This window comes from Daphnia magna, linkage group LG6, assembly GCF_020631705.1.
Source record: "Daphnia magna isolate NIES linkage group LG6, ASM2063170v1.1, whole genome shotgun sequence".
Classification (NCBI taxonomy): Eukaryota; Metazoa; Arthropoda; class Branchiopoda; order Diplostraca; family Daphniidae; genus Daphnia; species Daphnia magna.
Window position 1 is genome coordinate 809,247 of NC_059187.1, and position 24,173 is coordinate 833,419.

Sequence of the window (24,173 nt, forward strand, 5' to 3'; positions counted from 1 at the left end):
CCATCTTTTGAGAAATTATTGAAATGGATATGTAAACACAACCGAAATCTGATCACGAGTGTTTGCCTTGCCATCTCATCGCAACAAGAAATCAGCTGTTAGTAACCCCCTTTGTGATCGACCACCAGCAAAGGATCCGTATTATCTCCAACCAATTCTTCTAAATCTTCTATGACACATTATTTGTGAAGAATGGAAACTGAAGCAAACGATCTCGTTTTTTGCTTGATTTTTCTCTTGATTCTTTTTTTCTCCTCAGTTTGTTACTTTTTGGTTTATTCTGGCTTGTTTACTCCTATTGAAATCAGGGCTCAACGCCCTTCGTTTACCAGCCTGCGTATTGCGTATAAGTTTGCTCGAGGTCCATATAAGAATGCCGGTCATCTGTTTACAGAAGCACATAGCCTAATACCGGAATTGAAAACCATTGGGATATACTATGATGATCCACAACAGGTATAATGATTTAAATAATGGAAAACAAGTTGCAACATTCCAATAGGCTAAAAGCGTTTTAAGATATGATATCCTATAGTTTTCTCCTAGTAGCATTCTTTGATAAACTAATGTCTACTCTAAAATTGTTGTAGGTCAATCCATCAGAATTAAGATACTGTGTTGGAATAATTCTGTCTGAAGGTGAATCTGAACCTGATAATGCTCACCTTTCAACTTGTCTTGAATATGGATTCAAGGAATTAGTTTTGCCAGCAGTAGATCATGCTGTACTAACAACCTTTCCTTTCAAAAGCACTGTATCAATTTTCATTGGTGTAGCACGTGTGTACCCTAAGCTAGCTGAATATATAAAGGTAATATTGCTCTTCTGAAACCAATTTGTTATCTTTAAGCATAAATTATGTTGTTATTTTTAATTACCTAGGAAAGCAAACTGTGTGCTCATCCAATGATAGAAATTTATGAGGATGACAAAATTGTCTTCATGTCACCTTTGTCCAAACAAGATGAATTTTATGTTAAAGAGACCCAAGAAGAAGAATTGACAAACTCAGCTGCTGAAGAAAATCAAGGTAAAATGTCAGTTATTTCTCTTGATTCTGTTTTAAACATAAATCACACTGCTGATTCAGAAGAGACACAAGAATTAATTCATCACCAGATTAACCACTCTAATGATAAACAAGAGGAAACTGAGAAGTCACAGATGAACGGCGTCATGGAAGATAGCGACGAAAGTTCAGGGTCATCTTTTGAAGAACTAACTCATTCATAATAATACATCATAGATCATCTATCTCTCCCAATGGTGTATTCTTCAAGTGGTTTAAGTCCTCTCTATCTCATTCAGCGAGTTTTAAAAATTCCTTTTTTGTTTTCTCTTTCGCGTCTCGTTATAAATCCTAACTCTGAATGATGTGATGTATAACTTTCGTTTTTTTTTTTTTGTGGGGTTAGACAATAAATAAAATTTGTTTACTCCAAAACAAGTTTTATTACAACATTTATGAGTGAGCTTGAATTTACATCATCTTTTCCTTGGATCCCTTTTACCTCCACCTTTGGTAGGCGGTACCGGTCCTCTCGGAAATGGAGCCGGAATGGAACCATTACCACCCATCGCCCCTGGAGCAGGAGCAGCTGACGGCCATGTCCCACCATTTAAATTTTGTTGCCTTCCATTCCCTGGTGGTCGAGGTCCTACTCCAGGAGTAGAGTTCACTACTGGGCTGATTGGTTGACTTCCAGGTCCTCCTGTCCCTCCAACCATCTGTGTTGCAATGTCAGGATTTGGTTCACTCATGAAATGGCAATTCGGAAAACACCATACAAAATTCTCCAATTTTCTGGATATCTCCACCCTTTCCTGTGTCAACAGGAAAAATATATACAGTGCCAGAATGGATTTTATTACTTTATTTAAGATACACTGTTTATATACTATTTTTAAAGAAAAACTTAAACAAACATACCCATATACAGTGTCAAACAGTTTTTCCACACGGAAACATATCCTTTTGATATCCTCAGGATATCGCCTGGTTGCAAAAGAAGACCTGGTTCATCCCAAACGGAAAGATTAATGGACCCAGTTTTATCTGCCACTTTACAAGATCTCACTTCATGTCCATCTTTTGTTACATTTGGTCTACCTGGATACAAAATAAGACATAAATAGATTTCATGACACAAATTCTTAGAAAAAAATATATATATACATGCATATAAATATTACCGATTTCAAGAACAATGAAAATCATATTTAGATTTTTCATGGTAGGTTTCAAATCTCTAACTGCAGTGAGCTCCAGTCGCAGCTCCTGCATGTTGGACACGTTATTTTTCGAACAAATTAAGATTTCAAAACAGAGCTTTTTCGACGTTGAATAGCAAATGAGGCATTAATAACAAGACATTGATTTCTAGGACTGTTGGATCTGTGTTGGAACTTTGAAATATAAAAATTCAATAATCCGTAACGTAAACACTCCTGACACCGAATCACCACCAGAACTGTTTGTGTTGGTGCAATATTGCCAACTGTTTTTCCCTCGGCGCCTTTAACCTATTCGACAACTTCATGCCCTCGGGCAGTTGGGCCTCAGCTAGCAGCAACTTCCGAACTTCAGAGACGTCCTTAAGGATCAAACCTGGCCAGCCAAGAGCCCATGAATAAAATTTTTTCTTTCCGTTGTTCGACTAAATTAACAAGGGTCGGCTATTTTGCTACTTCATTTACATTGGAGAAAACATTTCAAAATGTCGTTACTTAATATCCGGAATTTCGTTATAAATGTGGCAACAAAATACTTTGCAGTCTAAGTTGATATATTCCTTCGACATTTAGCTCTGAATTTAGAAGTTTCGCAGATTATTTTCTATGGCAATGCACCTTGTTCTTATTCATAATGCAACACTCCTATGTAACCACAAAAAGTTTGGTCTTTCTGCATTGGTTGAATTAAGAATAATACCACATTTTGCATATAAAAGGGTGTACATAGGATGGTTAATTACTATATTTATTAGGAGATACCAATAAAAAACAAGGGATTTGTCTCAAAATAAATCTAGCGACCAAATAATGGCATAACGAAATAACCATCGCCCATGGCTCACGTAAAATTTAACACCAAGATTACGGATAGTGAAATCATATTTCTAAAAGCCGATCGGCATCAACCAAAACTTCATTGGTGGACTTACCTAAAAAAAAAAAAAAAAGAGCGAAACGAAAAAAAGTACAAGCATCCTGATAAGTATTATTTTGGCGATTCATATTTAACTAGTGATAACTTACAGTTGCTGTGCACAGTATGTCCAACTATGCAGTCTTTTATGTCGCAACTGTTCTCCACTACTGAGTTTTTCATCAGAATGCTTCCTTGAAGAGTCGTTCTAAAGATAGACACACAAAAAATGTAGCAAACTTTGAAGATGTGAGAAACCGATTGAGCTTACTCTTTCATAACGGTGACGTTATCCATAATAATGCAGTTGGTAATTCGAACTTTGTCTCCGATATTGCAATTCTGACCAATAATTGAATGCTTAATTGAGCACTTATCTGACAACTGGGTGTTTTCACCAATAAGACAATCAACTCCAACCTTTGAAAATGATTTTTTTTAATAAAAAAAATATAAATTGCATAGAGAATCAAGAAAATTTGAATCTGGCTGATTCAATACCTGTGCTTTGGATACCGGAGGTGTTATTTCTTCGTCGGGGAACATTGTACTCCACCTTTTAATGACCTACGGTGATAAATTTACCTTAATACGAAGTAATGGAACTAATCTATCACATTCTGTTACCTGCCGATTGAGCTCACAGTAGTTGTTTAAAGTGTTTGCACGCAAACAAAAGCCTTCCTTAGCTACGTAGGCAAAACAACGAATAGCATGATCTTGGTAAGGTCCTCGCAAATCACCACGATGATCATTCCAGGCAGAATAGCTCCTTATCCTTTCTTCTTCTTCATCACCTACAAGAAAGCTGAAAATATCTGAGCAGGAAAAGCATAAAAAACGAAGAGAAACAGTGAATAAGGTATAATAGATTAGTCAGTAGTGAAAACTCAGCCAAACTTAGAAGTACCTCGTTTGGCAGTATTGAGTGAAATCACCGAGACGTCTGCATTTGGAAGATCTTTATCGATATTTCTCTTTGGCGACTTCGTGAATTGCTTTCGCACAATATGGGGCAATACCTCACCCTTAAGCATTGTGAAAGATCTGCATCAGAACGTGAGAGGTAAAGACCATTGATAATTAAATATAAAATTTTAAATACCGGTTTTCGGAGATATAGTCACAAACCCATTTCTTAATAACGTACAAATGAGCGTCAAGGAGATTACCTTGAACGCTTATCTGTGGAAAATGTTTCATAACCGATTTGCGAATTGAGAGCTCTTCTTCGTTTTCTGAAGTCAAATCTGCTTCAGAGACCAAAAAAACAAGCCGCGGAGTTTGAAGATCCAATCCTACTAAATCTCTTTCTAAAATTCAATGAAAAAAAAATACAGAAATATTAGTGACCATTATTTGAGTAGTCGAAATACACGAAAAACATACTGCCGTATGTAACGTTATACTGTAACATGTAGTGCAGTACCACTAAATAGGATAAATAAGCACATTACCTTGCTTGATTTTTGTTTTTGGACCAGGTGCTGGGGCCAACATCACTTCTGGAGAAGTCTGACTAAAAAGGGCTGTAACACTTGACTGGTGTGTTCTATGAAGATCAAACACTTTATGCAAAGGTATATCACATACCAAGTCACAGCTAATGACTAAGATGTCAGTCTTTTTATTCAAAATAAGGTTAGAAATGTTTTTTTATGGCTTATTAAATTAATTGATAGCTTGCCTTGATTTTGTCTTTAATTAACCGAAGTGAATCAGCAGTTCCATAATCTTCATTTTTCTGGAGACATGTGATATCTAATTTGATTTTCAAACCATACTTGTTTGGAATGTCTGCTATTTCAGCTTTGAATTGTTCATGGATAATAACTAGAACATCTGAAACAGGAACACCGTTTTGTTGGAAAATCATTATTATATGCATTATAATACTCAAATACCTTCAAAACCAGCATTTTCCAGCATTTTCAAAGAAAACCAGATCATTGGTCTATTGCAAATTGGTAGTAAACACTTGGGGCGATCATGGGTTAAATCTGTCATCCGTGACCCCCTTCCAGCAGCCATGATTACAGCTTGGTACTCCATAACTTAGAAAATTCTATACATGTTGGAACAAAACTTTAAGTAAAGTACGATGAATGTATTACAAATTCTCGAAACAATCATGCTTTGAGCTTCATTCATCTTCAGGCCACCTTATGCCAAGTCAAGCCGGACCACAGGCCGAACGTAAAAAATTTTTCCAACAGCGGTAATAAATAAATAAAGAAAAAATGAAATCGGGCGCACCTTGGATTAATAACTCTGAGGTAGAATAATTAATCGTAAATAGACGTTATTCTGAATATATTATTCTTATTCGGAACATCGGCAAAGTGCAATAACAAACGGAGGATTTCTTCTGCTGGTGAATCAAACGCCATCTAGCTTTAAGGCATTGCCAACTGATGAAGCCTTTCTTTTCAAATAAAAAAAAATTGAGAAATTGAAAATTAAAAATACAGTTTGGCTACATGCTACAGCTATTGTGCTATTTCAACAAATCCAGTTGCTCCTACTTCTATGTTGAATGCAGAAGAATGAACAAGCACATATACACACACGAGGGAACATCTCCGTCGAATTTCCAGCATTCAAGGAATGACGCCCGAGAATAGAATAGCCTACGCAAAAACTATTTTATAAATCCAGAGATTCTCGTACATTATGATTTTCATAGAAGTAAAAGTTTTCTATAAATTTTAACCTAAATGCTGGGAGGAAGATAGTATCACTGTCATGCTTTTTTGAGAACGAGAGTCAATTGCAGATCCACATGGTAGAAACCGTAGAAACATTACAAATCATTTTAGAATCATCGTTTCCAATTTCGTGCAGAAGCTGCTCTGCAATCAATTGCATGTTTTTCTAGCTAGTGAAAATGTGTCGTTATGTGCTCAGAAAAAGGGCAGAATCTTGTGTCGAATTTGGATACTTCGGTTCATGAAAGATTCATTCTCTTCTCTAGCCAAGAAGTCTTACTGTACGCCTCAAACTATTTGGAAGAAAACCGATTTTATTTCGATTTTCCTGTCTTACTGTCACAACAAAACAGAGACCGATAAAGTTCCAAGAAGGAGTAACCATGGAGTAAGTTTGCATGGAAACAGAATAGTCTTAAGCAATATGGAACATTAACATCGTCCTGCTTTCCCATAAAAAGAGGCGAGACGTGATCGGTGGGTCTTTCGAAAGACCAACGAGGTCAAGACAAATACACCTGGATTTGAGGGAAGAACTTTTGGAATTGCACACCCTTACAAGCAACGTTATTTTTTCTTGCAATGCTGAAACTAACTTTTCTTGTCTTTGCAGCAGTTGTGTTTTTCAAACCAGATGTTAATGGAGATGTATGGCAAAATGAAAGAAGGAGTCTACATGGTCTTCAACTCAGAGCTTCTACCTTTAATGTAAAGTAGAATTATTTATTATTATTATTATTTTATTTTTTGTTGAATATTCATCTGAAAATAACTGAAAACTATTTTGATCGTCCGCTTGATTTTCAGTATCCCCCGTGTTTGTCTCGCATGAAACTGCCATCGGGAAACTACTCATACTTTGGGATTTGCCACGATATCCTGACATGGATGGTTTCATATTACAATATGAAGTAAAAATATTTTGTACAGAACTGATGTACAACAATAATTAATTCAATTTGATCATAATGTCGAACAAGGTTGGTTTACGTGCCTGCAAACGCGACACGAATTGCCAAACTAGGAATAGTTCCTGTGCTGATCGAGCAACTGCTTAACATGGTACAGATTTCTTTTCGTTTGTGACATTACTAAAATAACAATTTTCCTGCTCTTAAGCTGCTACAAAAGGTACTAAAAACAATTGTTTAGGAAGTCGACTTTGTACCATATGGTTTCGCCCCTACGCCAGAACTTTGGCAACAAGCGGATTTTTCCATTCCTGTGGCAATACAGTATTACAGTATGTTACAGCGCTGGCCTAAAGAAGAAAGTCGTCTAACCACACTCGTCAGACCCTTTTCTTTAACGGTTTTTGATAGAATTCTTTGGGAGAAAAAATATGGTCGAATCTTTAATATTTCGTTTTCATGTCTTCCATTTAGGTTTGGATAGTATTCCTTTTTTCATCCATTGTACTGATAGTTTTCATGGCTCTATTGACTCATTTTGACCGGAATTTAAGTAGAGAATGCAACTTAACTAGCTTCATGGACGCGATCAGCCGTCATGTAAACTACGTCATCACAGTAATAACTGGGCAAGGTATCGGTTCAATTTCTCATTTTTCCTTATGGGATTGTACTGAAATAAGCAACATCTTTCCCATGAAGGAAACAACATATCACCAAAAGAAAAATTCTCCCTTCGCTTCGTGGCAGGCCTGTGGTGTTTGACGATGATGGTTTTAGTCAATGCTTATTCAAGTATATTGACCTCCTACTTAGCGGTGCACAAACTGACACCGATTGTGAACACAGTACAGGAATTGGCAGCCAGAAGCAGTGAAACAGAAGTAACTGTGCATTACGGAACGGAGCAAACGCGAATGTTTTTGGTGGATTTTGTAACGCAATGTCACTATTTAAGTCTAGTAGTTAATGATCATTAATGTTGTTAAAGAGGGCTACGTCTGGAGCACATCTAGTCTTGGGCAATTCGCTTCGTAATAACCCAAAGCTCCTCGTCGAAGGAGGCAAAATATTCGATGGACTTAAAAATGTTTTAGAACTGGGAGCTACTTTCATTACGGTATGATGTTTAATCAGTACTGTACACGCTTCTAATTGCAAATTGAGTTAACTTTATTATTTTTATTTACTTTTAAGAGTCGCGTTGTCGTAGATTATTTATTGGCGATGGATATGAAAAGTCACCCCAACTGTCGTCTGACCTCCTCGGCTACGATTCCGTACATGGATTACTCCTCGGCAGGTTTACCCAAAGGCGGCCGACACAATGCGATGATCAATTACGAGTAAGTGTTTTCTGAGCTTGAGAGATAAAAATGCACGGATGTTTTTCATACTCTTCATTAATTTCATTGATAGTTTTCAGTATTTATGGGAGAACGGTCTGCTTCCGTATTGGTTAAAGAAGTACACACCGAACGTTGACAAGTGTATGGTAGGAACAATCAAACCCCACGGACGGATGACTCCTTTCACTGGATGATCTGTCTAGCGCTTTCGCCCTCTTCGGAATCGAATTTCTTTGTCCTTCTTGACATTTGTGCTAGAAATGATAACGTTACATAAATTAAAGTGGCGAAAATCACACAATGTCATTGCCCATTAAAGGAAATGCGACGAAAGCGATGAGAATAATCTCAGCCACAGGAGTTGCTTCTGGCTTTTACACGTTTAGCGATCACACAATTAACTGAGTCGCATCTAACAAGATGCTAGTGTAAATGTTTAATACTCGGATAACTTAGCCAGTATTTTTAGATTCAATTGAAATGCCTGTTCAGTGAATTTACTGACAAACACATTTTAACGAAGTGCATCTTTTTCTTTAAAAACACCTGTGTCTGGCAAAACGCTATTATAAGTCACATAATGGTGCGAAGTTACATGATTCCGAAGCCTAATTGATCCCGATATCCTTTAAGAATCATTCAGACTAAGGGGTCGACTGCAACAAGGTTTAATTTTGCGGCTTCTAATGGGTTGCTTAATTAAATACAAAATCAAAGTCAAATTTTATAACCGCTTTTTTTTTGCTAAACAAACAGAATGATCGAAAGTGTTACGGAAACCACGGCAATTTCAGCGTCTACATGTTAAATTCAAAAATGAAGACTATCAAGTGTTTTAACAAAGTAACCTACAGTGAAAGAAATGACTATTAAGCGTTGACGTTCAACGGCGTGTTGTCCCTCCAAATCCTGATGCTGTTCTGGTGCCGGTACTTGACATTCCACTTGATGGTGAATTTCCACTACTTCCCCGAGAAGTTCCGCCCCAAAATGCATTGTCCGAGTAGTCATTTCTACCAGTTCTGTAGGTCTGAGATGTTCTGGCATTCCTAATTAATAGAAAGGATTAGCTTCGCTGCTTGCATTCTACAAAGGAATGAACAATACCCTCGGTTTCCAAACATATAACCAAGTAGTCCTCCTGCAGCAGCCCCTGTCCAAAATCCTCCAGCACCAGAGCCCGGACGACCGCCAGCAGCCGTACTGCCAAAACCGGCTTGCTCTCCTCCGCAGGACGCTCCAAAAGGCGACCCAGTATTTGGTGCAAATTCTGATCGAAATCCCGCTGGAGGAGGAGGGGCATTTGCGTGATATGGATCACCTCCTGGGTATCCACCGAAATCATCGCTAGTGGTACTGCGATAGATGCTCAAATATAATACATGCTACGGTAAATATTTTATTAAATCTCTACCTGGATTGAAAGACTCGTTCAGAAGGGGGTGCAATGCACGTCCTATAAAGGGCATAAATAATCAACCCAACTGCCACAAGAAGAATAAGATTTCCCAGCAATGATGTTTTAGGCTCTTCAGTACTGTAATTTCCCTTTCTATCATTTGCACGGAAAGCACTCCCGTAATAGTCATGTCCTTGTTGGTTTCCATAGCCCTCTTTTGTTAAGTCTAAGGTGTATTCAAGCTAGAATAAAAGAAAACGTAAATAATTACTAAGGCATTATTTTTAAGGGAGCAATTGTGTATCATACTCCACAAGATCCTTTTAAAATATATGGATCATCAGCATAAGAGTAGCCTTCACAGGAGACAGAGATGTCACCAAAGCGATAAGCATTATCCATGTCAGTTTTGCATTCCCACTGTATATCATTGCCATCCCATCCTCTGTTATAACATTGAACCACCTAAATAGGATTAAAAAAGGAATTTCCAATGAAATTTGGGAAACAAAACAAAGGGTAATGTTTTACCTTGGGTGTGAATGCTTTGCATCCAGCAGTTCCTCCCACACATTTCAACTGTTGAACTGGTGAAGAACGTCTACCAGCGGTCATTTTTCCATGGTAAAGAGTAAGTACTTGAATATCACTTAGTCTGACAGAATCTATATGTGAAATATACTTGGTAGAGTGCAAAACATAAAAGCAATAACCTATTTTACTTTTATACCTGAAGACCCACCGTATGTGCTGACATTTGCCACAAGGCAACAACAAAACACAAACAGCAGAATTACAAAGTTTTTCATTTTCCTTTACACAGCAGATAAGTTTAGATGTATTTGTTATCTCTCTAAATAGAGCCCCTGACTGATAAACACTGGTAGAGCACGGCACAGTACAGTATGCAGAAATTACAAAAACATTGAGTGATGCAAATTTACTATAGAAATTTCGCTTAACCGAAATTTTTATTAACTACTTATTTCCTGACACACGTGTAAGATCAGGATTCGTAAATAAACATTTCGATCGATATTATCGAAACATATTGAATCGCTGTAAATATTAATCGATATTTTCTCAAGTGTCAGGTCGAGCTTCACAACGCGTCATCCAAGAGAGCTTTAGAGATTACAACTTTGATTCTTCTTTTCTTTTATGAGTTGACTTTGATAATTTAGGCGGCTATTGAAAGGTAACATTATACAAAAATTTTCTGTTACTAATTTTTCGTATCGTACACTCTTTAAGACATTCCCCATCATCATTCGCTAGTAACAAGTAAATGGTCGTTGTGCAACAAGTCCACGCCCTTCTTCGTGTTAGTTTTAAATGCAACGGCCTAATAATTTAGAGTCGGAAAAGTGAAGACATAGTTACCTGTACTTATGTACTATGTTATAGGTATAATTTCTAGTTAATTAGGTTGTACGAGAGGAGACTGATGCAAGATGTCTTAACGAAAAAGTTAGCAATGAAAGATAACAAAGCCAAATAAAACCATTCGTCTACCTCATTCATATATTATGATTGAGCATTGATGAAAATAAAACCATTAAGTATTATTAGCCAATTTTTACAAATAAGTTTATGAATATAATTGACTAATCTGAATAATAATGAATAAGTTTGGAAACCAAAAGCTTTGAGATGAAAATTTTTAGCATGGATGTGAAACTATTTTCCTTTTCCTGCAGATGTCCAACTTACAACAACAAAGGTTGGTGGTTGAGCAACTGCGACGAGAGGCCGCGATCAAACGAATTACTGTTCGCCAAGCAGTTGCTGATATAATGGTATACTTAAAATTATTATTTCCTTTGAAAACAAATCAAGTCTAAATGTTTCTGTTAATCGAATTGCAGAAGTATGTTTCCGATCACCAGCAAGACGACTGTCTGATGATCGGTTTCAGCTCACAAAAAGCCAATCCTTTCCGCGAGAAAAGCAGCTGCTCAGTACTTTAAATAGAAGACAGACGTTCTCATTCGCGCTAGTACTATACCTTGCTGATGGGAAATGAACTATTTCTCGCTGCAAAGCTTACCGGCGAATCAGTTCCATTTTCTTTTCTTTTTTTTTTAAAGAATTTTCAAATGTCATGACAAACATAATAGTTTTCGAACACAATTTCTATGTGGAAGTTCAGCAACCTATCGCGTCGGTTTCAGGCGTTACGTTTATTCAAGGCACAACCTGATAAATACCGATTGTGCTGTCGTCAATTGTTTCGTGTATTATAAATAATAATAATAAAAAAGCACTGACCGATTGGGTTCCAACGAATAAACCGGCGACTTTCATTTCTAATTTTCGTTGCTTTATTTGTTGGATGTATATTTAACCAACTGCAATCAGTCTGTCTTTCAGAAATTCCAAAAATATTTCCCTTAAAATTAATATTACAAACACCAGAAAGGCAACTAAGATGGTGGCAAACCTTGATTAAACGAATAGGAACTCGAAATCATAAACTAAAATCTTTGATATTCACCTGTGTTGAAGAGCACATTTTCATCCCGCCATTTTTTTAAGGTAGGGAATTCGGGTTGGGGTAAGGAAGTGATGAAAAAATCCATGATGGCCGCTTTTTTTCTGTTTCTTTCTTCTACATTCAAATTTTGATTTCATCACCCAGCCTCTTCCTTTCAAGGTTAATCCTTAAAACTGAACTAAATGAAACGTGTACAGCGCCTGATTTTTTTTCGTTTCACTTTTGTTTTTCAACCAATAAGGGAAAATGCAAATTTTTTAAGGCAGGGAATTCGTCAGCGTATTGGTTGAACTGAGGGTAAGGGTGAAGAAAAAAATCCATGATGGCCGCTCATTTTGTTTCTTTTTTTCTGTGTTCATCACCCAGCCTCTTAAAGTTTATCCTTGAAGCTGAACTAAATGACACGTGTAGAGTAAAGCGCGCCCGAATATTTCTTTGTCTATTCAATTTTCTTCTTCTTTGCATAAGATTCAGATTTAAAAAATGGACTTCAAGTTAATCGTCTAGGCAGCAAACAATTCTATTATTTTACGAATTAAACAGACAATCATGTTCGTTTATTTCTCCAAGATTCTCAAGCTTAATCGAGGGTAATGGATGCCGGATGCTGTAAGAGTTTCTCATATCACTCCCCATTTCCCTCGCCATATTCTCCTGTCGCATTCATTCAGATTTCATTTTAAAAGCCAACGTTCAAAATCCCCCTTTGTTTTAACGTGACACGTGTCGAGCTAGCCGATCATCAAGCGAAACGCGAGTGTTAATATTTCAAACTGTTTAGTACATCCCCCGATTTCGGTTCGAAACCAAGGCAGATTAATTGGCTCTCGTATTGATGGCTGACCTGCTTTACATTTTTCACGACCTTACTATCTATTCTTAGAAAAAACCTTCTGGATCAAACTAGAAATACGCTACCTAGAAAAAGTAAAATGCATACGTGTTTAGTCCATAATTGTATTTGGGACTAAACAGAGACCGTGCACCTTGAATTGACAATCTACCACTGCGTTATGTAACGAATTTCGTATAATTTATTCCAGAAGCTCGTAATTCCGAGGATTTCAGAGAGTCTTTGATCAACAGTTAAATTCGTACTGAATGTTTGAAGGCCAGCTCAGATTGCCATCCTTGACGTGGCATCAATTTAAGGCATTTTTACAAAGGGGAAAAGGATTATCACAATTTCTCGTCGTTCCATTGGAAAATTGAAGCCAAAAGAATATGTTAATGACCCAACTTGCAAAACTTTCATGTTTTTTCTTGTGGTTTACTCGTCGCCTGTTTATTTAAATCATTTCTCCCATAACAAACTAAAGAAATCGTGCGGTCGGCTAATGTTTAAAGCAGACTTAAAATTGTTGTTGTTCTTCGGCTGCTTTCACTGTTCCACATCTTTGACTCAGAACCATCACAGCCTGATATGTTGACATTTCCCCCCCTCTGAACAGGATGCAAATGACTCACCAGCGATACCTAGTATTGGACGTCACAGCTCCCACGAGAGGGAAAACTCGAGGGCACCTGCTTTCACCACCACTTTCCCTAGTTCCGGCTTGAGCTAAAATAATGTTAAACGGAGACACTCGATCACAAAGGTGGACGACCGATCTTTTGTTTTGCCTCGACCGTGTCTCGAGAAACAATGTCCATTTTAGCCATGGGCGTAGCACAGGGCAAACAGGTTGCATCGTAGGGACCAATAGCAGTCAAGGTTGCATCACAGCTGATTGCCTTTGAAACGTTTCTCGATCTCGTCTTAGTTTGATGTTGGCGCGTATCGGTGTCAGGTGCGTCCCATCCGCCGCTCTTACCCAATTGCTTTCAACACGTTGTTCACGCATTTTTCAGTAACGTGGTCATCAACAAGATGTTCTCTCACGTGATTTAGCCATTCAACAATTGGTGTGCTGTGTGAACTAAACTGTTTGCCAGCGCTGTCGTCCATTTTCCTCCCCCCTTGTACTATTTGCACTACTGCTGGCTATTTTTTTATTTTCGTTTTCCTTTTTGACGTTGGTGATAAGACAGTTGGGGAATTCTAATCTCGACTTGTGTTTATCTCATTTTCAATCACTTTTGGACTGGCTCGCAGTGGATTCGGCCATTAGAAAACTACGGGAGGTATGTGCCTCATCGATGCATACTCTGAATAAGTGTTAACGACAAGAAGGAGGAGAACATTCCAGCCATCCGTGATATCAAACTTTTGGACGATCTAAGCTGAATTTTTCGCTTGTGACGGCCTTTGCCAGTTGCTTCAAGGCAGCAGTGTGTCTCAACGTTGTCTACTAGGTGCTCGTGCAACACACCGGCCCCGTGTTCCAGTCTATCGAAAGTAACTTGAGTCGTCGGTGCCTGTTAGCCATCCGTGCGTAATTGGGCTGAAACTGCCGGCCAAGAGAATCGTCGTCCCACGCTGCGTCATTCCGGTGAGTTTTTGATACGCTTCGTTTCAGCCATAGTTTATTCATGCAGCGTCGTCAAAGCGACGTGTACAAGTCAACGTTCGTCTAATTTTCAAAGTTAACGATCAAACGTATTTTGTTTTTCCCGTTAAATGCCATTCGAACTTTAATCTCTCGTTTAAATGCTACCGATAAACTCGTTGGGACATGAAAGAAACAACATGTAAAGTTATCTTCATTGAACAAGTGTTAAAAAAACAGCGAAAAGAGATAGGCAAAAATGGATGAACTTCCATTTTGTTTTAAATGGTATTTTTCCGGAAGGGCGTTGTTACGTACAATGATGAACTATCTTCTTTGTTTTAAGACTTGACAAAATCGCAGAACGATACGAATGCCATTTTGCGGGGAATGTCGTAAATCTTTTAACGCTTCGAATAATCTGATCGAAGCCAAACACGAAACAAAAGAGGGACGCAGTCTTAACGATATTATAACGCGAATAGCTTTTGCGTGGGGTGTTGAATCTAATTATTAGACGCGCGCACATGGAGAAAAAAAAATGCTTCTTTTAAAGGAGGTTGCGAAAGAAAAAGAATTCCGTAAATGACACATGTGTGCACCGCCGTATATAGAGGAAATGGCAGAGGGCTCATCCATCTCTCAGCGGTCTATATGCCTGCACCGGATATACGATCGCTAGACGGGAAATAATGGCCGGGCCGCATGCACACAAGGGGCGTGTGCATACGGCCCGATTTATCAACTATTTTCTTTTTTCAATTGAAAATGGGGGAGGGAGGTTGCTGCAGTTTTTGTGTTTATAATAACGCGGTTGGCGAATGAATTGGACGCTGATCCTCTTGGGTTTCCAACCTGTCCTCGATATGGATTGGTGTTACGAGGCGTTGCTGTGTGTGAGCTTCTCGTTGGAATGACACAGAAAAATTGAAAGTCGCGTACTCTGGATGCTTGTTTTTGTTTTGTTTGGGGGGATGTACGTGATTGATATTTGAGTCACGTGCCAAAATGTTTGTGTAACTCTTTCTTTTTGCGAGATGGCAACATCGGCGGCGGCTGAAGCCAAAAAAAAATGCTACGAGGTTATAGAGTTTAAGGAGGTCGCTTTACTTAAACATAATCCTCCTATTGCTCAGGTTTCCTACAGTAGAAATGCGAAATTCATTTTTGAAATGTTTAAAAAAAAACCCTGATCCAAATTTGAGAAGAGAATGGGTGCCATTTGTTAAACAATGGGTCTTTAAAAGAACTGACTTATTTTTTATGACTGGCGTTGTGTAATCGACTACAGTGAATCCCATTTTTCTTTTTGCGCTAAAAATACATTGTCGGTCTATTGTGTACACAAGGTTATAACGAAATAAAGTCAGACATGGTTCGATTAAACGGCCATTTTGCTGTGATGATGTTGTACGATGTGCACACACATCCAAATTCTGTCAGTTCCTCAAGGTTTTTTTTATTTTTGTGAGCAAATTTTGTGGTTGTAAATGACGATTTTTCACTCGCCATTGGCTGCTGGCATTGTGACATAAGTGAGCGACGATGGGAAATCGGGTTGTGACGTTAGCGGGCGTGTCTGATGCAATCCCGCCAAAAAAGCGGGGACAGCTAAAGGTTTATGAAAGTGTTTTATTGCCTGGAAAGCTCCTTCTTTATCAGGCGGCACACATCAACACGTTCCGCCGAGGGTATTCAACGTCTCTTTAATCAAAATGAATTTTATGTTCCTCAACAGTCCCGTTTGATACTCGACCTTGGTGTAGAATAGGTCAAGATTGAAACCGTTCACGAATGGCCAACTCGTTTGCAGTTCTCAGCCAAATTTGTGCGGATCGAAAAGTGGGCCAAACGGGAGCACAAGACCATAACAAATGGGAGGTACAAAAAAAAAAGGCTAACTGGACCGAAGCAGGGGGGGGGGGGAAACAATAAACCACTGAAAATTGCAGAGAAAGTGTCGGTGCGTTTTTGTTGCATCTCTTGCGTCACACCGGATGTGCCCAACTAAATTTAAAATAAATGTTTCGACCGTGGGTGATTATTATGGAACATCAAATTTCGCGCGCTCTTATAACCTAATTTACCACTGCACTTTGATATATCTTTTCTGAATAATAAGTAAAATTCTTTATAGTTAATGGCCTTTCATATTTTCCTCTCGCAGCTCGTCGTTGACGATGCTTTGTACTAACGTAATTTGTAATGGATCGTTCCCTGCTCGCATGTTTTCTATTTATTTTTCTTTTAGCCTGTATAGTGCGGATATAGCTGGCCCGAACTTTGCACTGATTGTAGTGTGTGTGTGTGGGTTGAAGAGAGGAAAAAAACCTTTTACGTGAGATTTCAACTAAGGGCTCTAATCGACAAGTTGTATGGGCCTACATGCCTCGCGAAAGGAATAACATTGAATGCATTTCAAGTCTTGCCATTAATGCGCACAGAAAGCCGGTTACCTATATATTCATTGCAACGTGTGTTTTTTTTTCTTTACGTTTTTGTTATTTACTCGAATGTTTACGACCATTTCTTTTGGTTTGGTTTGGTATTTTTATAACGTAGAATTTGGGCTGGATTTTGGGAATTGACGACACCCAATCATTGCCGTTTCGCGATGACTCCGCAGCTTTTAACGGATTCCTTTTCTTGCGTAGACATCAAATTCACGTTAGATCAGAGTGCGGTGTCGTTCTTTATGATAATAACAATTTTATTGTTAGTTATCAATCGGGGCCGTTGCACGCGCGCGCGTGTTACGGCATCAATCGACATATTCGAAAGCTGCATTAAAATCCATACGACTGCTATTCCCATCTAAAAAAATGCAAAGATGTTCAACCGAAAGTAAATAAACAAATCAAAACTTTTTTTTTTTGGCTCAGCGATCGCTCCTGTCCTGTAACGCGGATCGAGGGCGGTCCGCAGTTCCGGTGATCATTTTGTTGTTGTCTCTTTTGTATGGCTTGAAAAAAAAAAAAATACGTCATGATGTCTTGCGTGCCCTTCAAGCTTGATCGAGTGCTGACCAGAGAGGAAGCAAAGAAACGAAGTGGGCGTAACGTCTGTCGCTGATGCGAATCGCACATCCAACTCGTAAAATCTTTGGGAGGGGAGTCTACCTAATGTATTACTTGCTATCAAGATGATGTCGTTTCTATTTTCTAGCTCTTCTTTCGTTCATTATCGCCCATGACGACGGGCAATAATTGCAAATATCTGGTACTAATTACTAAGCCCGGAGCGCTATAATTTTTTTACGTTAATAGACAATCAGTGGTGTGATGGTTTCTTCAAGAGCTAACAAAGCGCCGGTAAACGAGTTGTGTTTGGCGCCGTACGGAAGATGTCGCCATCGTCTGCACTCTCGCGGCCCTTGCAGACATTAAATAGGATGCGCTCTAATCGCAAAGATTTCGTACTAGTAATGATCGGAACAATCAGCGGTGCATAACGCGTTCGTTACGAGCGTGTGCACTGATTTTGTGATGACGTTGGGCGCGGGCGCTCACATCAAACGCAATCATATATCGAACTGGATTCCCCCAGAATCTGTGCTCTTGCCGCCCAGTTGTAAATGAATAACACAATGGCCAAGAAAGGAAACAAAAAAAACTGTAGGATGGCGTTAAATATATATTTTTTTCTTCAAAGGAGGGCTTTCTAATAAAATGATTGAGACGTGCTCTTCTACAGTGTGAGATATGAAGGAAAGTAATCTAAAGAGAAGTGGGAAACGGGCAGCAAGAATAGAAGAAGAAGAAAAAAAATAGTAGCATCTTTTCTGATTTGATTTATTCGTTCTGCAATGGCAGCAGACGTAATAGTCTAGACACGAATAGGAAAGAAAAAAAAAACGACTTATGCGTTTTTATTTTTTTATTACTAGCTTATATTATTTTGTTTGGTTTTTTGTTGGGGGGGGGGGAATTGCGGCTGGCGATATGCCGCGTTATTTTATTTGAAATGACGTCTATGCACTACCCCGAATGTAGAAGAACATGTTCAAAAGGGATAGGCATGTTGTTATGTGTACATCTACTGGGCAATTTGACCGCTGGATGTTCAGTAGTATACAGACTGGAACACGAAATTCCCGCACATTTTTTCCTCCCCTTGGGAATTCAACTATCTTATACTGACACTGTGGACGATGGAATTTGTGTTTTGTTGTACTTATACGTTTGTCTTTTTTTGTTGTTGTTCGCGTGCGTCAATGCCAGTCGCCGTTGGTGAAAGGCCTTCTTATATATGTAGGAGCGTTTTCGGGTTGTTTGTCCAGGCTAAAGGACAGCACCGAACATTCTTGAAATGAGATCCACTTGACAATTCTAAAGGTTGGATTATAATAAAAAGCAAAGCGAGAAAAGACACGAAGGCCCCGGATTTTTTGAACGCGAAAGTCTGTCAGAGAGGGACGCGCTTTAAATCGACCCGTCAAATTCAGATTCCAGTCGTCTCACGCACTCGAGCGGGTTGAATCGTCTCAGCTTGCGCTGCGATGGCATTGTGTGTACGCAAATCAATGTCACACCGCCGTAGATCGTTTTCATTTTTAACGGTCATCTTAACTGAATGAATCTATTAGCGTGCGACTTTAGTTAAGCGAATCCACTATGAATGGAAGTCCGTGCTGTACTAAAAGGTGAGTGCGTAAATATGGTTTTCAATAAAAAGACTTGCAAAAAAGGGAAGGCGAAACATGGATCCGTTGGTCTGTTCAACTTTTTTTGTGTGTGTGTGCCGACGTTGCGACAAGGGCAGCCCGGCTGATACTTTAGACGATAGGGGAACGGGACCAATTCAAAAGTTTGGGCCACCCATCCATCCGATGTAATAAAAGCCTATTGCTGCGCTTTTTTACCCCAGCGTCTAGTCCGCTTACTTCCCCCCCGAAAGTTGAACGAACGAAATTCAAATTGCCGGGGATCGATATTTCTTTCCCTCCACGCTTCCCCCTGCCGTTCTATCAAAAATCGCGTTATCTTTATATATGGCAACGCGCGATAGCTAAACTGTCAGTGTGGGCGTACAGATGATTGAACTGTTTAGATATCATTGGCTATCAAATGTTTGGCTGCCGATTTCAACACACGTAACGGGCCACGACTTGATCGCGCACGAAATTCTCTAAACTCAATTGAAACGCAATTTGCCAACAATTTAAATGAAATTGTATGAGCTGCGCAGTAAATCAAGGCTTTTTTTTTTTTTGTGGTGCATCGGGAAAGCAAATTCAAAACAGCTTTTTGATCTTGAAATTGTGACTGCCTCCGAATGGCGCGTGTTAGCCTCGTGATTTATTCATTGTCGTCAGTGACAAGCCTGTAACAAGATCCCGCGGATCGTTTCCCGAAATTGGATGCCATTGGCGTCTTGTTACGCACTGATTTGAATAGATTCGCACAAAGAAAGTTGACGATGCGTCTTAAAGGGGGGGGGTACATTGTAAGCTAGTAGGACGTCATTTATATCCCACAGCATAACGTGAAATGTAGTACCATCGCTGCGAAAGTGACATTCTACTGGTTCAAAGAGGACACTGAGGTGATTGCAGTCTAGGACTCGGTGACCTCCAATAGATTTAGGAGGGGAAAAAAAAACTTATGACATTTTATGGAATTAAATTTCCGAGAAAGGAAAATGCCGGTAATTATTTTCTTTTTTGCGTTACGAGGGGCAGGTTGCTGGGCCACAGAAATAAAGCTAATCCGACTGGGCTCAAATAGAGAATCTCGCGATCCTCTTTGACGGTGTTTGTTTAATTCTAGTGGATGTCAGACAGTGAGATAAAAAAGATAAGGAGGTACCGAGTCCGTTTGTGAAAATTGGTCTATTCCTTGGCGGATCTTGTTCACAGTTTGTCATTCCACATTCGTGAATTCACTTAGAAAATAACTGCCGAAGAAAGGGCGCATGTTACGTTTATCGTGCGGACTGAAGATGTGAAACGGAAAGTGAAACTGTACAGGAGACTCGATGAAAGCAGCGCTGTCGTACTGATCTGCCGGGGCCGGGCGACAACATTCGCCTCACGTTCGGCGTTAATGGCGAAAGAGATACGCGGTAATGACATCGCACTGCGACTTGAAGGATTAGGTGGTTTTTTTTTATTTGATCCCAGTTGTACGATGGCCAAGGACGTCTGTGAAGGTGGAGGAAAGAAATCCAATTGAGTTTGGAAGTCTGCAACTTTGATTCTTTTTATAGACGATTCAAATACCCCGCCCAATAAAACGAGAACAAAAACGCGCCTGTTAGCAACTGCCAAAGGGGAAAGAGGCTACTGAGCTTGGCAAGTTTTTTTATTTTATATTAGGTCTATATAATAATATCTGCAATAACATCGCTGGACGAAATGATAGTATATATGTGAAGGTGGGGGGGATATCCAAAGAACAGCCTGTAGCAAAATTGGGTATGGCTGGTTCTTGTCCCGAGGATCAAACCACTATATCCTAGAGCGGTAAAACATGACGCCCATCCGATTTACGCCATTATTTTTCATGTAACTTAACGATCGTATTTTACTGCTTTATTCCACTCTACTGTAATCGTGATCAATGCGGAAATTATTTTGAATAAATATGTCCAATTTATGTAACCTAATCTGTAAATGTAAAAGGATCTCGAATAACTTACAATAATTCGGGGGGTAATTGATCCAACCAGATCATCTAACATAGGAATCTTGTACACGTCACTGGGGTGTGGATGGACGTTGATAGTCTTATCATTTCTTCCTGAAAATCTGACTCTTATCGAACCGCGTGATGATCTGTCAATACGTCCATTCGTACACCAATCTTTAACAAACTAATTGCACGTGAGATGTCGTACGTCGAGTGTGAAAACATGTACGTTTGCATTCACGGCTTATATAGTTTATTTACAGTTCGTATTTCCCACTGCTCCGATTACACGAGCAAACGATGATGATTCATGCTAGGCGGTTAACTTTTAACGTCCCACCAATTTCCCCATGTTGATTTTAAAACAAATCTAAAAGAAAAAAAATATTACAACGATCAGAATTATGAGAACGCAATCCACACCAACGTCGCATTATGCAAAGTACCATTCAAATCCATGCCGACATGGCTCTACACGCAGACTCTATAAACGGAGTGTGTGTGTGTGTGTGTGTGTCAACAAAAAAAAAAACAAACAGCAAATACTCGTTCGAAAGAGACGAGATCGAGTGGGGGACGTTTGCTCTGAAACGCGTCTTTGTGCGCAAGACGAACCTCGTCCGTCTGTGGTGTGCACGTCTTTATAGCGGATGGCGATAAAAGAGAGCCGTGCCATCAGCTCTCCAGTCGGGCCGGTGGCATCGAGCAGGGCGGCATCATATTTTGTTTCCCCCGCCCTTTTTGCATCTCGACAATTGACATTGCCTCCTGTTCGCGTGTTGCTGTGTGCTGAGTGTCATGTTTTTATACGACTGAAATTGAGCACGAGGGCCATGTCTTGAAAGAACAGCGTCTGTCATTTGCATTTGCCCAGTTTTCCGCCTCTTGGCCTTGTTGTTGTTGTTGTTGTTGAAATCATCGCTCACGATTTATTGTCACGTTGTGGATGCGATGGACGACAAAGCGCCTTTGACTCCGTCTTCGGAAGCGGCCAATTTCGACATTGGATCCATTCAAGTATACATGCCGCGTTTGTCTTTCCATCACCGCATCCAGCCTGTTGACACGTTGAATATTTTCACATTAAACTCGATTTTGTTTTTTAAATTTATCACCGAGTAGCAGTTCTTTTCTTATAACATTTTGCGGATGATTGATGGGTGCGTTTCCAACGTTCTACTGCGATAAGTGTGCGGTTGAAGAGTTATAGATTATTCCTTTGTATCGGACGTAACAGACGCCCTCCCCCTTTTTCTTCTTCTTCTTCCTCGTGTGATTGGAGTGGGGAGAGGATTAATTAATACCCATCCGCACTCTTGCCTCATTTGTCTGCATATCAGTACTTGGTTTACTTCGTTAGCTGTCAACCGGACCCGTTCTCACATTTTGATCTAAGCGCTGGCATTTTAAAAGAAACAAAATTCATCGTTTTGCATTTCAAAGAACGTCGTCGTCGTCAACTTAAATAACGGATCGATATTTGATGATGAAATCGAAACAGTTTCATCTTTTTTCATCCATTCTTTTCTTTCTTTCTATATTTCAGATCGGAAAAATGCCTGAATTCGTTCGCGTCAAGCTGATGCAGGTGGATTTCGGTGCCCAGTCCCCGGCCCGTGATCCCTACTGTGCCGTCTCCATCAAAGAGGCCGTCGCTGATGCCGGTAAGTTGGCCGCAATCTTTTGGTCATTCGTATTTCGCTCTTTTATGGGCGACAACTGCCTTCTCTGTAAATCTTTTGAAATTAGAATCATGTCCAGTTCAAACCGTCGATCGTACGTTGCAAGTATATAGCGCTGCGCAAGGTATGCAAATGAAGGACACGAATGTCAGTTGCTAGGATTTTCGTTGAAGGGAATGCGCAGCTTTTCAAACTAGTTTATATGGTATCCGAAAACACAAATACCAGTGACATTGTTCCTCTTGGCCCTCGTTTTACGTGCGTTTTTTTGGGATGAAATGTTGTCAGTCGGATGGGACGATCTTAAACATCAGATTTGAAATTTCAGACAGGAATTCGTTGTTTATGATGGAAGCACTTTGGCCTTTAGCGATTCATGTTCCTGTTGCCGTGTTTTTCTTTTTCGGGAAGAGGATCGATTCCAAACGTTTTGCAGTTTGGTTGACGATGGCATTCATAATTGCATTGGTTCCTCATCATGCGGTGCCTTCTCTGTTGCATTGAACTTGCAGAAATGGAAGTGTCAGAAGAGCGGGAGAATAAATTCAAAATATTGGCGTGATTCATTTGTTTTTGGGTCTTGAAAACAGGACTCTTGGCTGTCGAGGGTTTTATTCTTTCATCACATGGAAATGATTTCCTTTCAAACATTTGCCACAGAGTTTTGTGTTGCAGATGTAAACGAAGCCCCGTTGCGTTGCCTTGGTTACACCCATATAATGAAGCTGAAACATGGCTGACTGATTGTATGTAGCTCGTCACGATGATTTTCCTTTTGTTCTTTGTCTTCTTTGATTTCGCAACGAAACAAATTACGTTTTGCAAAGAAAGACGAAAGCTTCTCTATTTTTTCCCGTTTTTAACGATCCACTTGTCTAATTTGATTGACGTAAAAGAAGCAAAAACGAAACCCTCTTTTTTCTTTCTTTAAATCTTCACTCGTTTGCTCTTGTCCCATATTTCAGCCATCACATTCTATACTTTGGATTCATAAATCAGGCCAGACAAACTGGGCCATCGATCTTTTAGTTTTCCTGAAAGAGCAGCTCGTTTGCCATGTGATTGATTCGCATTCTCTTCCTGAGATCATCTTGCCTCAGCTATTGGAGTTGCGTATAATGATGACGGAATGATGAGTTGTTTTTTTTCTTTCTCTGCCCGTCTCTCATGTACGTTTTCACTTTAAAGTACAGACAACTTGATGAATTTTATTATTTTCGCATCTTTTGCTTTGCTATTTTTCCAATAACAAGGGCCCCAAAAAACGAATTCGTCAAAGGTAGACAGGCGGAACGATGAAACTTGGCCCGTCTTGGCCGCGCGCACAAAAGTGTATATATTGCCATGTTCCGCCCCCCCATCTGGCATCAGTTTTGAGAAGATTTATACGAGGCTGGGGTGTTGATCTTGAAGAAAACAA

The 24,173-nt window shown here is 39.5% G+C and overlaps 6 protein-coding genes across 9 annotated transcripts in view; 3 read left to right on the forward strand and 3 right to left on the reverse strand.

Annotated features, from left to right (window-relative positions):
- The first annotated feature begins 72 nt into the window (after window positions 1–72).
- LOC116924826 (testis-expressed protein 264 homolog) lies at window positions 73–1,445 on the forward strand. 2 transcript variants are annotated; one of them, XM_045174716.1, is made up of 4 exons: window positions 78–456; window positions 591–812; window positions 884–1,031; window positions 1,092–1,445. In XM_045174716.1, exons 1-4 carry the CDS (start codon window positions 193–195, stop codon window positions 1,232–1,234), a joined length of 777 nt encoding a protein of 258 aa, XP_045030651.1. In that variant the 5' UTR covers window positions 78–192; the 3' UTR covers window positions 1,235–1,445. The 2 variants fall into 2 exon arrangements, with proteins under 2 accessions (XP_045030650.1, XP_045030651.1); XM_045174715.1 differs by having other exon boundaries at window positions 73–456; window positions 884–1,445.
- On the reverse strand, window positions 1,434–2,491 carry LOC116924829 (SOSS complex subunit B1). Its single transcript, XM_032931407.2, is given in 4 exon segments — window positions 1,434–1,765; window positions 1,767–1,825; window positions 1,932–2,111; window positions 2,195–2,491. Coding segments are annotated over 4 exon segments (609 nt in total). The 5' UTR covers window positions 2,286–2,491; the 3' UTR covers window positions 1,434–1,486.
- Window positions 2,492–2,960: 469 nt separating this feature from the next.
- On the reverse strand, window positions 2,961–5,556 carry LOC116924822 (translation initiation factor eIF-2B subunit gamma). The gene is made up of 11 exons (XM_032931398.2): window positions 5,406–5,556; window positions 5,054–5,214; window positions 4,837–4,991; window positions 4,607–4,772; window positions 4,255–4,462; window positions 4,060–4,196; window positions 3,777–3,967; window positions 3,651–3,716; window positions 3,421–3,569; window positions 3,260–3,357; window positions 2,961–3,165 (listed from the first exon to the last, which is right to left on the reverse strand). The coding sequence occupies exons 2-11, from the start codon at window positions 5,199–5,201 to the stop codon at window positions 3,113–3,115; spliced, it is 1,371 nt and encodes a 456-aa protein (XP_032787289.2). The 5' UTR covers window positions 5,202–5,214; window positions 5,406–5,556; the 3' UTR covers window positions 2,961–3,112.
- A 128-nt stretch (window positions 5,557–5,684) lies between these two features.
- Window positions 5,685–8,624, forward strand: LOC116924821. Its single transcript, XM_045174713.1, has 10 exons — window positions 5,685–6,245; window positions 6,319–6,565; window positions 6,665–6,768; window positions 6,838–6,919; window positions 7,010–7,168; window positions 7,243–7,402; window positions 7,471–7,694; window positions 7,760–7,888; window positions 7,966–8,114; window positions 8,188–8,624. Exons 2-10 carry the CDS (start codon window positions 6,440–6,442, stop codon window positions 8,309–8,311), a joined length of 1,257 nt encoding a protein of 418 aa, XP_045030648.1. The 5' UTR covers window positions 5,685–6,245; window positions 6,319–6,439; the 3' UTR covers window positions 8,312–8,624.
- Window positions 8,625–8,834: 210 nt separating this feature from the next.
- LOC116924825 (store-operated calcium entry-associated regulatory factor) lies at window positions 8,835–10,549 on the reverse strand. Its single transcript, XM_032931402.2, has 6 exons — window positions 10,247–10,549; window positions 10,048–10,181; window positions 9,826–9,981; window positions 9,532–9,758; window positions 9,225–9,473; window positions 8,835–9,166 (listed from the first exon to the last, which is right to left on the reverse strand). Exons 1-6 carry the CDS (start codon window positions 10,323–10,325, stop codon window positions 9,001–9,003), a joined length of 1,011 nt encoding a protein of 336 aa, XP_032787293.2. The 5' UTR covers window positions 10,326–10,549; the 3' UTR covers window positions 8,835–9,000.
- A 3,234-nt stretch (window positions 10,550–13,783) lies between these two features.
- LOC116924818 (putative protein kinase C delta type homolog) overlaps window positions 13,784–24,173 on the forward strand; it is a 42,059-nt gene continuing 31,669 nt past the window's right edge. The window contains exons 1-2 of one of the 3 annotated variants that reach the window (XM_032931390.2): window positions 13,784–14,445; window positions 22,618–22,735. In XM_032931390.2, the coding sequence (XP_032787281.1) occupies window positions 22,627–22,735 (109 nt within the window). In that variant the 5' untranslated portion in view covers window positions 13,784–14,445; window positions 22,618–22,626. Of the gene's footprint in view, window positions 14,446–21,787; window positions 22,089–22,617; window positions 22,736–24,173 lie in introns of those variants that run through there. The other 2 variants (XM_032931393.2, XM_032931389.2) reach the window with 2 other exon arrangements.